General features: G+C 39.2%; 1 protein-coding gene across 1 annotated transcript in view; it reads left to right on the plus strand.

Annotated features, from left to right (window-relative positions):
• The window catches only part of cubn (cubilin (intrinsic factor-cobalamin receptor)), a 195,216-nt gene that overhangs the window by 44,714 nt on the left and 134,998 nt on the right, over positions 1-15,504 (plus strand). Inside the window, exons 11-17 of the mRNA XM_073488362.1 lie at positions 1,231-1,355; positions 1,588-1,780; positions 5,837-5,955; positions 6,619-6,853; positions 11,885-12,066; positions 13,209-13,371; positions 14,483-14,673. Coding sequence (XP_073344463.1) covers positions 1,231-1,355; positions 1,588-1,780; positions 5,837-5,955; positions 6,619-6,853; positions 11,885-12,066; positions 13,209-13,371; positions 14,483-14,673 — 1,208 coding nt within the window. The remainder of the gene's footprint in view (positions 1-1,230; positions 1,356-1,587; positions 1,781-5,836; positions 5,956-6,618; positions 6,854-11,884; positions 12,067-13,208; positions 13,372-14,482; positions 14,674-15,504) is intronic.

Raw genomic sequence — 15,504 nt, forward strand, 5'->3', positions numbered from 1 at the left:
GTAACTGGAGTAAATCTAAACTCCCACTTTTTGCCTGCCATAATCTGATTTCTTATATTGAAATAGGATTGTGCGTTGTAGGCTCATCTTATCCCTAAGTTTCTTTACTTTATTTATAAAATAATTATTGAGATATTCCGCAATATCCGAAGGCCTGGTCATAAAATGTCCCTCTGATTCTAGAAATGATAGAGTAGATCTAGATTTTCTGCCCATTATATTATTTAAAGTATTCCATAATTTCTTGCTGTCATGCTTTATATTGTCAAGTACCTTTTCATGATGAATTTTCTTTTTCTTTATATTCAACTTGGTTACATAATTTCTTGGCTTGCGATAAACTTGCCAATCCCATTCATAATTAGAGCTAATTGCCGTTTTCTTTGCGTTATCTCTCTGTTCCATGCATTCCTTTAATTCATTATCAATCCAAGGTGATTTAACACTTCTAATGGATCTTTTCTTCACAGGTGCGTGTTTATTAATGATTTCCTCAAAGAGTTTGTTGAAGTTTTCTACTGCCTCATCAGGATCGTTTTTCTCTAACACACTGTCCCAACAAATATTTCTCACATCTTCAATAAAATGGTTTTCTTTGAAATGTTTATATGATCTTTTGAAAATGATTTTGGGTCCTGCTTTAGGCGCCTTTGTTTTCCTCAGAATTGCTACTAGATTGTGATCACTACAGCCCACTGGTATGGATATTCCTTTGGTGCATAATTCGGTTGTGTTAGTAAAGTTGTGATCTATACATGTTGAGGTTATAGAGCCATCTCTTTTAACGCACACTCTATTTGGCTCAGTTACAACTTGTGTTAGACCACATGCATCTGTGATTGAGAGAAGCTTATTTTTTCAGTGGACAGTCTCTTGCGTTCCAATTTATGTTAAGGTCACCCAGTAGATATGTTGTGTAATACTACATCCAACAGTGATGACAGAAAATGCAAAAGTGTCAAAAATCTGAGTGTACTGATTCTATAGACTAATTTATTGAGCTATTAATGTTTTCTTTTCTTTTCGTATAAGGATTAGAGAACATGTTTTGCTGGGACACTTAAATAATTATTGAAGGTATCCACATTGTGCCAGCTGTCTCTATACTCCTATATGGAATATATATGGAATAAGCTTCTTCAATTTCAGTTCAATTACGGAGTGAGCTTTGCATTGTGAATCATAACCATGCATTCTGTTTTTCTCACTCAACTCTTTGACATCCACCAGGCACAACTCTCCCTACATGTACATGCCCTCCAGGCTACATAGGTAATGGATATGGACAGACTGGTTGCACCCAGACCAGCAACATCTGTCAGACCAACAACCCATGTGTCAATGGACAGTGTATGGTGAGTGTGTGTGACTGTGTGTATATATGTGTTAATGTTTAGACATGACGAGATGCCGCGTGGCCATTATTCTGTATTTTCTTAAAGTCACCAAATTTCAAAAGCAACAATGAATTGATCCCAGTAAAAAGAATTGTGTGTATCATTGCCTTCTCCAGAATAGAAACTCTAGAATCAAATCAATCTGTATCAAATTCATGAATGTCTGACTAATGCACTACTGCTATCACAGGCCACCACCTCGGCTCCTGGCTACATCTGCAATTGCAACTCTGGCTGGCAAGGAGAAAACTGTGACCAGAATATCAACGAATGCTTCAGCAATCCCTGTCAGAATGGAGGAACCTGTGCTGACACCATTAATGGATTCACATGTATTTGCACTGCACAGTGGACTGGCCCATTCTGCCAGGCCCCACAGCAAGGTATGGGCAGGACAAGAGGCTATAGGGGCTGGGAAGATGAAGGAGGTGAGGTGAAGTGAAGAAGTAGTGCAGGAGTCTTTTTCCTGCATTTGTTTCCAATTAAATAATATTTTTTTTTAAATATAAATGATAATATCAGCTTAACAATTTGAGTGAAAAATTGAATTTTTGAAAAATGTCCATGAATTTCAGAATATCTCATTATCTTGGTATATCCCAGTTTTGCTTTAAAGGAATAGTTCAATCTAGAACGAAATTATTGACTCACCCTCATGCTGATGAGAAGTCCGGTGTAGTTTCTTATTCCTCAAAGTGCAGCTGGAGACCTGCGGGGGTACCCTCCTGCAGCATTAATCCATATAACGGGCGTCAATGGTGTCCGAGACGAAAAGGTCCATAAAACTACACAAAAAATTTGTAATATTCCTCCATACTGCTCATCCGCTGCAATCCAAGTGTCCTGAAGTGGCAACATCCAGAGTTTACTCGAAACGATGTCATTTGGTACATTTTTACAGCCTAAACGGTGACTATACTATGTTCACCTGGAGGCACGCTCCTGCGTGCACGCAAGTCTCCCTCACAGCCGCTTGCACTACGGAAGCCACGCCAGACAAGATCAACGAGAACTCACAATAGATACACACTGGTATTTACATCTATGTTTCTTTCAAAGTTTCAAATAACTAGTGCAGGCAGATCCCTCTTGTGTTTGTGTGTGCTGGTTGCTCACAGCTGGATATAAATACGAATTTTGTTCTAGAGTGAACTATTCCTTTAATCTGCTGATATACAATATGAAATATAACTGGAAATTAAAATAAATGAACTGTAGCCTTTTATTCTAAAAAGTTAACAGCATCAATCAATGAATAATTTAATTAAAAAGCATGCATGCTTGTATATGGACAACGCAATAATGGGGTCCCAGGCGTCCATCGTTGTACAAGAAGCTGAGCAGAAACAGGGTTTTTGAGGTAAAATAGACTTAGCAGAGTAATTTTCCTCAACACATAGTTTATTTAATGTGTGCAAAGGTAATTATCCAGTCATTAAGTGAAAGAAATGCTTGCAACTGCTGCCTTGTTTCAAGATGAATTTCAAGATAACTCTAGAGTGTAAATTGTCCTGGCGCTGCATTACCCTTGCAGTTCATTCCCGCCTTTTTCATTTCGTAAACATCATGCTATTAATTCATATTTAGAAAATCGATTTTTGATATTTGTGAGTAGATTCTGAATCATGGGAGATAAGAATCTCGATTCTTATATGAATCAATACCCATCATTGGTCAAAATTTGCTTAATTTGGCTGACCTCAAAAAGCCAAAAATGGCACAAAATCAAGTGCTTTTCTGGAACTAAAAGAGCCAGTACTTTAGGCTGACCTGAGCCAAATGACTTGGCCCTGAAAATACATTTACAAAAAAACAATGCGCCCGTAACAAAGATTTTTCTGGCCCTGGTAACTTTAGTCCACTGAGCAACAAGAGGATGGGAGATCGGTAGGACCTGTGCCCAGACCTGAGTGCCTGTTCTTGATTGTCCTCCTGCGCTACACCCCCCTGGGTGCCCTGGTAGTATACTGGACAACTAGAGGGGGGATGTCTTAACTATCTAGCATTCTTTTTCCTTACTGCCTTTGTTACTGCTTTACCTAGCTAGCCCAGAGACACTGTTGCAGTGAAGAGCAGCTCTGGAGGATGAGTGACCTTGAGAGGAGCAGCAGAAGATGTGGAGGGAGGCAGAAACTGCTGCTCAAAAAATTGCATAAAATTAAAAGCACAAAAAACAAATGATTATTTGTTTTTTTGTATCACATTCATAAACAAATAATGAAATAACAAATACATTTTTCATTTTCTGATTTTGGATTCTCAATTGAATATCAAATGAACAAATGTTACATGTGTATCATAAGTTCATTTGATATATATTCATTTGACATCCTCCAGAGCTGCTCTCGCTAACAAGAGCAGAGACACTGCAGTTGCGACAGCCTATATGATTGGTGTGTTTACAGGTGAGAAAAACCCAAGCATTAACCTCCTACAACCACTAAACAAATAAGTCCTTTTCACACACGGACTCCGCATTACTGCTGCAGCGAAGGCTCAGATTTTCTCCGCCTTTGTTTGTTCAAACTGAACCAAGCAGTGCACCAGTGTGTCATTTCATACAGCACGCCAGCACTTTTGAACACAAAGACAAAACAAAGATGCGTGACAGTACACATCATGACGTTGATATCCGTGTGTTTTTTTCTTTTATCTGTTTCTCCCAGTTTCCACCTGTTGATCTAAACATGTACTGCCGACTGTTTATAATCATATGGATGCAGTTATAATGTGTTGTGATTGAGATCCTGACCCACCATGCATCCTGTGAAAGTGACAAAGTTACGTTTTTCGCTCTAAATTACATAATTACATCTCACCATCATAAACAGTGGACCCTGTCTGGCTTTCACTCGCGGGAAGGGATGCTGTTTTCTGGGGGGAAGTTCACTGAAGTCTCGGTCGGGAGGGCTGACAGTCACAGTGATCTTTTTCAATACAAGTTGCCGGAGACAGTAACTACAACAACACAATAATGGAAGGAGACAAAGACATGGAGAGCTAAAGTTTTTTGCTCCGAATTGCATCACATAATCACCGCCATTCAACCGCGGGAGATGCCTGGCTCTCCTGCCGGGGACAAACAGTGTTTTTCGGCCAGAAATGTGACAAAGAGTCGATAGGACAGACAGGATGACAGACACTTTTCCATATATAACTGCAGTATTTTTTTCCTCATATAAGTTGCCAAAGTCACTACCAGTTACCACATTACTGTTGTTTGGTAAGGTTGTTTTGTGGGTTGAAGTGTGGGACATTTCTCTTTTATTTGATGAGTGAAGACCGACACACCCCTGTTCCACGCTGCCGGCGTTTCCATTCACACAGACACCGGCTCACCTCTGCTGCAGCTCTGATACTACCTCTGGAGGTGGATCAGAGCCAGAGTGAAACTGTTCCCCCTCTCCGCATCTGTAACTTTCACACAGATGGTGATGCGGAGAATCAGAGCATGATTCCTGCATTGAAAGGGCAGTGTGAATGGGGCAATACAGTTAGGAAAAAGCAAGCTGGATGGTGGAGGTGGGCTGCTCTGCGGCTGCACTGTGCCTTTGGTCTCCAAGTAGTTCTTGCAAAGCTTTGAGGTGTGTTTGGCCTCATTATCCTGCTGCAGTATGAATCCCTCTCCACAAAGATCAAACCAGAGGGTAGGACATGTCTCTGAAGAATGTAGTGGTACTTCTTTTTGGTCAGGGTGGAGTCAATTCCGTGCAGATGTCCAACTCCAGAAGAGGAAAAACAGCCTGACTTAAATATTCCCACCACCATCTTCATTGTGGGTTTGAAACACTGCTATCATTTTCCTTACATAGTTACTGCCATAAATCTCAAACTTGGATTAATCAGTAAATAGGACTTTTTCCAGTCATCCACTGTGAAATTATGCTATTTCTTAGTCCACCTCAAGTATTTGGCCTTGTTTCCCCTCCTGAGAAGTTGTTTAGAAACTGCTGCTATTCCAAGACTGGCTAATTTTGACAGGACTTTTACTGATTGGAGTCTCGTTTTCCTTATTTTGCAAATTCTGTGATTAAGTTTCTTTTCTATCTCCATGGAACTAAACTTGATGTTTTGATCTTCTAACTGTATGTCCAATACATACTGGGGACCACAGCTAATGTAATGATGGAGCAATGTGTAATGAAAGGCATGTAGGAACAAAGGGTAAAGTGTGCTTTCACAAGAATTATGTGTAAGCTAACACAATTCTTTTGAAGGAACCTGCAACCTTTGCACAAAGGTCAGAAAAGAATATTTTTTCATTTTGCCTGTACCTTTTTATTTGATCATAATTGGATGTTTTTTATTTGACAATTTTTAACAAAAGGACTAACAAGAACAGAAGCAGCTCCCCATCATTTGCCTTTTTTGTTGTCTGGTTCATTTGTAACACGTCGACTGTCATCAGGTGCTACTATAAGTGTGAATGTGTGTTCCAGTGTGTGGAGGTTACCTGACTGGCCCTGCTGGTTCCTTCAGTTATCCCAACACCCCAGGTCATGATGAATATGATCACCAGGTCAGCTGTGCTTGGGTTATCCACACTGAGGCAAACAAGGTCAGTGGTGGTCTCTCTTACTTACTTACTCTCTTACATAGATCTCCTGTTCCTGTTATCTGTTAACTTTGTCTCTGCAATTTGATTCTGAAGAGGTAGTGCATTTTACATTCATCGTGTATTTATTTTTACATTCATTAATTCACTACAGTTATAATACCATTAAGCAAGGTCCAGAAGATATCCTGTGGATCGATAATGATGTTTTAAGCATTGTTGGGATCACATTAGTTTTCCGAGTTACACAGTACAAGAAATAGTATATTTCATTTTGTACAATGACTTCACATATGGTGGCCTAATGAAAATTCTGTTAAACACTGAACTGAACGCTTTGTCATCTAGCAATCAGGGAGCAACATTATTAATCCATTGGTGTCTTGTTCCTACTCAGCAGATGCCACGGGCAAAATATCTTTCTCTTTTAGCTCCTGGACGTTTGTTCATCTGAGCTTGTTTGCTGAAAACGACTGCTTTCTGCTGATTGATGAGGGGTTGCTAAGAGTGCTGAGACCAGCAGAACACAGAGAGCAACTGTTTGTGCTCTGATGCCAAAACTGGCTACAAGACAAACAATGGAAATTGGCTCATTAGTAGATGTGATAAGATCTCTCATGTAGCAGATTGACAGATGTCTTTGAATTCTGTTTTTCTCTTCTTCAGATTCTTCGTATAACCTTTCCTTTCTTTCATCTGGAGAGCAGCACCAACTGCAACTTTGACTTCCTTCAGATTCATGATGGGGACACTGCCACTGCTTACATAATTGGAACATACTGTGGCCAAAATAACCCACAAGAGCTTTACAGCTCCCATAATTCACTATATTTCTGGTTTCGCTCTGACCACTCTGTCAGTGGTGGTGGCTTCACTGTTGCTTGGCAGTCTCAAGACCCAGGTAGGTGTATCTGTAAAAGTCTTTTAATTTCAATAGCTTTTGAATTTTGAATTTTGATGGACAGATTGAGTGAGACATGTCAGCACACAGCCACTTCAAAAGGCCTTGGAAAAGCGTGCAACTGAAATTCCAACACAATAAGAAGACACCTCAAGGAAAACAGAGAGGAATCTGTAATCTTAAAACACATATTGTCAAACAGAGATTTTCTCCTCTAAAAAAACAAAGGACGTAATCAGCCAGGGGAAACATCCCTGTAGTGTTATAACAGTCAGTAGAATGAAGGAGAGAGATATTATTAAAATATTCAATGAATTGCTTTAAAGCAAGGGTTGGTAAGTTATTCTAGAAGCATTTTTGTTTTATCCTATTTGTATAAACATCCCAACAGCAGTGAAGAAATCAAATGCTTCAACAAATAAAAGAAAAATAATCTAATAGGCCCAACTAATTGTTTCATTTTGCCATATGAAAAGATTGGACAGGCTACCTGTCTACCTATCTATGTACCTGCCTCACAAGATGGGAGTCTTCCACAATGGATATATTGCTAAAGCTATAGGCAGCCAGTGGTAAGGTGCATTACCGCAACCTACTGTGACAATGTGAGACTGTTACGGCCCTAATGTAAACAAAAGCAAAAGACTCGAACACAACAGGGCCAGTAACATATAAAGGACGCCGACTCAGCACAGTCAATAACAAAGGAGTATTTATTTGATGCAAACAAAACGAACGAAGCCAAACACAACCAAACCCTGATAATTAAGCAACCCAGAACAAAACAAAAGGGGCAGGATTTCCTGGCCAAAATGAACAAAAGGAGAGAAGAGACCCTAGACCAGCCTGCCACGACCGTCGCATCCGAGGTTCCTCCCGAGTAAACTACCTAACCCAAAACTAATCTATAAAGAGAAAACAATAAGGACACGAAAACAGGACTACCAGGAACTCAAACCCAAATGAAAATAACAAAGCCCGGATGCTCTAACAGGCCGGGGAACTGAAATCAAATGCAAATCAGGGAAAACCACAAAAGACTGCGTGGCCAGCGCCACCTCCCTCCTCCGGCACCACACCTGCAAATGAGAGAGAGCGAGAGAGAGCCGCCCCGCTGCTGTCTCCTTTTAACCTGCTCAGGTGATTGCCAGCACCTGAGCTCAGGCAGAGCAGGGCGGAGACACACACACACACCCACACACAGGGTACTTCTATTTGGCCACATGTAACAGAGACCAAAAAGAAATGGAAATGATTTAGGAGGAGCTGGATAACCATATGTGTATTATAAACATGATATTGATATTTAATTTTAAAATGTTGCATTTTTTGTTAATGTCGTAATATCGCAACACCTCATATCCAGTGCCTCCTAAATCATCTGTGTTTCTTGTTGTTCTCGCATTGTCATAGTGAGTGGTGGTAATGCACCTTAACACTGGTTGCCCACCACGATAAAACGGAAGAAGAAGATGATGAAGAAGAAACAACTTGTGTAGAAGAAAAATAATCCAAGTCCAGTTTAGAAGTTTGCTGCAATGGTGCAAGCTTTCAGAAATCTGCCAGCGAATTGGTGAACTGACTGACAGACAGCGGGTCTGGTCTGTGAGCTGACCCAGAGCAAATGAAATGCAAGCATCTATATAAAGTAAAGCATAATGGGTAATACTAATCAAAGGGAATGCATTGATCAAGTGGAATGCAAATAGAAAGACAGGCAGGAAGGGGCATCTGCCTGATTAGACATATTAGAATTACAAGAAATAAAAGGGAAGAAAGGGAGGTAATTGGAATCAGAGTTGTTTATTTATGTATTCATTCGGCTAATAAGGCTAAGAGAGCTTGTGGAAATCAGCAAACTAGCCTCTAAGACATATTTCTCTGCTTGCCAGCAAGAGGTATGGCTTAGCAGTCCAAAGTTGGTGTTAGGAGGAGTGGCTCTGGAGGGAGGACTGAAGCTAGCTGGATACTTTCAAAATTTAGGTTGCTGTTGCTGGTTGCTACAATCTTACCCTCCCCAGCTTTAAATCATGTATAAATTACAATTGGGAAAGATATGTTGGTTTTCATTTTCTCTGTAAAGATTTAATGCTTTTCTCTGTAACATATGTCATAATATATTGATTTCTTTGGGTTATGCACTGTTTGTTGGTGTACTGTCAGCAACTTATGATGGCCATTTGTATTTATTATTTGACATTTCATAAACAAAACAATCAAAACATAATTTTTTAGTTATAGCTGGTGTCGTGTCCTGAGACAATATTTTTTTTGACTATTTTGTTTCGAAAAAATGGTTACACATGTGACACCTGTGTTTGTTCTGCTGCGGAAATAGTCTTAAAGCCTTTAATTTGATTCTAAAAAGTGTGCATTTACCTGGCTGGCTCCATTTTTAGTACAGACACCGTACATACTGTAACTTGGATTGTTTCAAATACCAACATATTCAAGCATTTTTTTTTTGTGATATAAACATAAATTAAATACAAAACAAGACAAACATACACAGAAAAAATCTCATAAACCTTATTGGGCACAGCCAAAGACACAGCTTTTTTGGTCAACACAGTCCTGATAAGCAGAAAGACTTGCTTTGCGGTAAGTCAGGTTTTTCGTGTGAACAATGTGTGGCATGGTGCTGCACAGTAGTCATATTATTATGTTCGTTTATGGCAAAAGAATTGTGGATTTAAAATTAATGTGAAAGAGCAACAGTTCCTTTTGCTGGCAAAACACCACATGGCTTTTTTACATTTATTTTATGCAATTGTGCAGTAACAAACAAGGTGTTGTCAGTCCAGGAGAAAGACAGTGTGTATAGAAAACAAAACCAAACTAAACTAAACTAAACAAACAGATGAACAAAATTATAGAAAAGAAAGCAAACAATGAACAAACAAACATCAGGAACTAAAACATCAGATGGTGAGTCTGAATAAACAAAGACCAAACTTGGACTAACACCCATATTAGTCAATATAGCAACAAGCTGAGTATCAGACAGACTCCAGTACTCTATGATTAATGTAAATGGTTTACAACATGAGTTTACATTAAGAGAAAATTAAGCACAGAAGATGGTAATACGGAGAAGAGGTTTTGGTTCACTGGCAAATTTAAAGTTTTGAAGGGGGCCCAAGTGTTAAGCCATTTGGCTGTTTGTTTTTTTTATTTTGTGTCTAAATTTCCAGTTGAGCAATGATGTCTTTCCTGCGATGGTAAGGATGATACGTATGGCCTTGTAGTATTTTTGTAGGTCACTAATTGGTGAGGGAGGGGAGGGGACTCCATGAGTGAAAACAGAAGGTGCGCTTATTGATTAGAAAGTCTAGGTTGTTCCAAAGAGGGGTGAATTTTTTATGGTGAGAGGGTGTGACGGGTGATTTTATAGATTTTCCACCAAGCTTCCAGAGTTGTTGCAATGACTGTGTCTTTGTAGCAGTTATGATGTTTAATTTTTAATTTTCTGAGATAAATGGTAAGTCATTAATGGAGACTTCAGTACATTCTGATTGTTCAATCTCTAATCAAGGGTCCTGAAGAGTATTTGGGTGAATCCATTTTATGATGTATTGTTATTGATTGGCCAAATAATAGTGGAAGATGTTTGGAGCATTCAAACCTCCAAGCTGTTTGCTTTTCTATAATATTGTGAGTTTGGGTATCGATTGTTGGTTTTTCCAGTAGACTTTTGTAATTAGTGAATCAAGTGTGCTGAACCATTTGGGTGTTGGCTGGACATGGGTAATTGAGAAGGTGTAAAATTGACCTTTTTATTGCTGTAATGCAACCTGCAAGGGATAGTGGTAAATTATTCCATCGGTTTAACTGTTCTTCAGCGGTTCTAAGGATGGGAGTGTAGTTGAGGTGGAACAACTCTGGAAGATTGGGGGAAATGTCAATGCCAAGATATCTGATATAACCGGTTTGGATGTTATGTTGTACATTTCTTTCTATGGCATGGTTTGTAGTGCTTTCTTACAGTTATCTAGCGTAATGGGTCTGTCTAAGATATTTGCATGAATTTCTGGTAATTTGGGTAGATTAATGTTATCAAGGACTGTGTTTATTGTCGTTGAGTCAGGGATACAATCCGTTGTGGAGAGATTACTGTAGAAAGTTTTAAATGGGTTTTTAATATATTGTTTGGGGTGTACATAGTATTCCCCTCAAAATTTTTAATGGATTGAATGATAGTTTTTTCCTGTTGACCTGATTTGTCACTATATTCAAAATAGTGGGAGAAATTGGGTCTTATTTATCATGTTATTAACATCTTCAGATTGTTTTGAAGCTAATATACACTTTAGTTCTTTTACTCTCTGCTCAAGCTCTCTTTCCAGTTTTTGCTCTTCCTGTCCTTGAGATGAGTATGAGATTATCTGTATATAATACTTATATCTGCCTTTATTTGCAACCCAAACAGTCGGGTTACTTTACTGTGCTTAAGACATAAGCTTGCATGCAACAGCAGGGACTAAGGGTGTTTACGTCTGTGTTTGAATTCAGTGGAACCTCTCACCTCTCACTTATGTACATTACAGTACATAAACACCTGACAATAGAGGTCATACCTGCGTATCACTGCTGCAGTCAGGTTGATAAAAGGGAGGGAAGATAAATCAACTTTTTAATCCCAAAAGTTAAAAATGAATTTCTGAGCTCTCCTCCCATTAGTAAACGGCTCTGGATCAGAACAGAATCCAATGTGACACCGAGTGTTTATTTCTCCAGAAGGTCTGACTCTGTACTTGACTCTCTCCTCCAGAGCTGGCTGGCTCTGAGCAGCAGCTCTGCCCATGTTATTTGAGTGACAAATGTCATTACAATTATTATTAATATGAGTTCTTTGGCTTTAACCACTGAGCCATAAAAAACATTATTATGGAAACACTGATTTTTTTCCTTTTAATGAAACCTGTGCTACACACTGAAAATGTCAGTGTGCTGCTCCACAGTTTCAAGGAGTTTTGAAGAACAAAGTGAAATAATTGTTCCTCCTTCCCTAAAATCTCCTTCTCATCTTAGTGTGTGGAGGCGAACTAACTGCCCCCTATGGCAATTTTAACTCACCTGGTTACCCTGGGAACTACCCACCTAGCCGGGACTGCTACTGGGCAGTGACAGTGGAGCCCAGCTTGCTTATTACCTTTGTCTTCGGGACTCTCAGTCTGGAGCATCATCCTGACTGCAACCATGACTTCCTAGAGGTAGGAACTGCTGCTATATATCCCAGTATTTGGCATTAGGTTAAACCAATCAATTAAATCATGGACAACTAAATAGACTTAAAGGGGAATGCCAGTATTTTTAAACCTGGGACTCATATTTACATGTTTTGGTGTGTAAATGATTCATACTCACCAAAAGTTTAGGAATCAGTCCAGTAGATCACCTCAGCTGGCAGTTGCAACACTGCTGCAGCTGCAAAGTAATCCTTTGAGGCAACTCCGACTGTCATAGTAACATCCACTAAAAGTGCCAGTTTTTGCTACTGACAGACTGACAACATTAAAAAACGATTTGTACAGAGATAGACATTTTGTTAAAAACTATCCTTTTTGAAATGTCTCATTCAAGGAGGAGTGTCACTTTACTGGCAACTCTTTCTACCATCATCTTCCTGCAACAACTCACCTCTTACAAGATTTCAGAGCAAGACTTTTCCTTGAACTTGTGTTTCTGGTTACAAAAAGGATCTCTCTGAAGGTATAATTTCTGTAATGTTGTCAGACACCTCAGCCTCTCAGTGGCAAAAACAAGCACTTTTAGTGCTATAACTATGACAGTTGGACTTGCTTCAAAGACTATGTTGCAGCCATTGCAGCCGTGTCGCAGTTGCCAGCTGAGGTGATAATATGAATTATTTACACAAAAAAAAGGAAATGAAGTGCCCATGTTTAAAAATACCAGAATTTCCCTTTAATAGGTCTACTTTCACAGCCAGATTGTGTGGGTCTACTTTGTGTGGGTTTATACTTTATGTGAAGTCGTTTTTAAAGCAAAACTAGTAGTGTCAATTTTGGTTCAAGTTCATGTTGTAAGTACAACAATCACAGAGATAGTCATTGGCAATGGCATTCTTAGATCATAGGCTCCCTCTAAAAATGTACACCTAAATAAGTGAACATTTAGTTTAAAGGTATGTTTTTTATGTCAACTAGGACAATGCTCCTTTAACCGTACACCCTTGCCCAAACTGAATAATTGTGTACCTGGTTGCTTTTACAGAGAAACTGTCACATTTGTGCACTGTATGGCACTACTGATACTGCTCCATGCAACAAGCCTGTAATGTACTCTTTCTTGCAATGTTTCTCAATTAATTGTCTTGTGTGGTCTAATGTTGTAGATCCGGGATGGTCTTCTACCAGAAGATCCAGTTCTGGGAAAGTACTGTAGTACTGAAACGCCTTCTCCCCTGCAGACCACCGGTCCAGCGGCATGGGTTCATTTTCACTCTGACTTCAGTGTCTCTGACCGAGGCTTCCACATTACATACACAACATCACAAAGTAAGAAACTCTTACTTGAATACGATGGTGTATACATGTCACAATGAAACACATTATACATATCATTACTCTTGACCTTGGCACAAGACAACTTGAGACTTTAATTGCATCAGTGGACTTGCCATCACGTCATAAAAAATGCTGTCAAGTGCTGTTCATTGCCTTAATGTTATTTTTATACATTTATTTTCATTTTTATTTGCTGGGCTAGAGACTTGGTTTTAAAACAGTTCAGCTATGTTTTGTTCATATAGGGATAGCTGCTCTAATCTGGGTGTTGCCCTTGATGTGTGATTGATAGTTATTGGTTTAATTAATGAGAGGACCACTTCCCATCTTTTGTGAAGTGTTTAATAGTAGTAGGAGTGTAGTAGTCCAGGAGGTGGTGTGGTGGTTCTCTTGTGGGATTTGTTATCTCTACTGTACATAATTTACAGTGGACAAGGAGATTTAACTCTCTCTCTCTGCTAAAACACACAATCAGTCCCATGCAGAACCTTTTGTGTCATTATTGGGAATTTTGAAGTGATTTGGTGCAGGATATAAAGCTGTTCTTCTTCACTTGTGGTAACTTGTGGAAAACATATGATCACATGTTGCAACATATGGAGCACATGTGGGAATTATGACACCACTTATTGTGACATGTAAAAAAATCATGTTAAGTAGTGACATGCGGCACCATTTATAGCACGTGAAAAAAAACGTTACCACAGTCACTGCATGGTGCCTCTCCTTTTTACACCACCAACCCTGGTGTCAAAGGTTGTGAGTTTGACTTCTGGTTGATGCTCGGTAAATGCACTTTATACACTTCCTCTTACACAGCATCTGTTGAACCCACCCATGACTGCTTGATAATTGAGAGACTTTTTGGTGTAGACAGAGACTAACCAATTCTCTTGGTCCAAGGATTGGATCCCATCCCAGTAATGTGAAGTCATCTACTACTTCAATTAAAGTTTCAGCATCTTGCTCTTGGAAATGAAACCCATAGCAGCAAGCAATTGATCTCCTGTTATTGACTGTGTCAGTGCTCTGCTCTGTGTAATGAGCTGCGCAGGTGCTGTCCTCAGGTGAAGTCCTCACACTGCTGTGAATTGTGTCTTAGGTGACCCTGGTTGTGGTGGTACCTTCTTAGACAGCGAGGGCATCATTATCTCCCCAAACTGGCCCAACAACTATGCCAACGACCGCCAGTGTGTCTATTTGGTCAGGTTGCCTGCGGGTGAGAGGGTGGCCCTCAACTTCACTCACATGAACCTGGAGACCCATGGCAGCTGCTCTTTTGACTATGTGGAGGTAGGACTTGTTAATGGCTCACAAACTTACATTATGTCCTTATTTATTTAAATTATTTATGAATACTGCAATCCCATCTCTTGCTAAAATACACTACGAGACCACTAATTTGCTTTGTCAAATATGGTTTTAGTGCATAATTGTTTCCTAGATTATGTTTACTAGCAATGTTTTTTTTCCAGTCCAACAGGAGTTTTGTTCTATTGTTAGGTTTATGTCAAACCCCTAAAACCCTTGGTTAAGGTTGGCAACACATCCCATCTCATACTTGAAGTCCGCAATGACTTTTCAATATTATATCAAGATCGCTTTGATTTTTTATTTCTGTATAGTTATTATAGTTATTTTATGCTGAGCATGGATGTGGAGAAGATGTAAGAGGAGCAGGAGCTCAAATTCCCATAACACAGTTTTTGCAAATAATCATATAGATAATATACCTGAAATTACTTCTTTTTTGACTGAGGTTGGTTCAAACACTGTTATTTGACAGTTAATTATCGCTACATGCAAAGGAATGAAATGTATTTCAGTATATGTCTTTTCACCCTTTTTCTCGTTTTGCAGCCCTGGTGTTGTAAAATAACCAGGGGTGGAAGTGTCTAATTACATCTACTTAAATGACTAAGTCAATTACTAAGTTACTTAAGTCATTTTTTTGGTGCCTGTACTTTTATGATTATTTTTTCAATAATAATTGAGTACTGAGTACAATTTAAACAAATATCTACACCTTTCATCTTCAATTTTGTAGCCAATAAGGCTATCCTATCACAAACAGGCTAATGAAAACCCTGACGTACAGACAAAACAACACACAACTTTGCAGCA

Source organism: Pagrus major, chromosome 19, assembly GCF_040436345.1.
Source record: "Pagrus major chromosome 19, Pma_NU_1.0".
NCBI classification, from domain to species: Eukaryota; Metazoa; Chordata; class Actinopteri; order Spariformes; family Sparidae; genus Pagrus; species Pagrus major.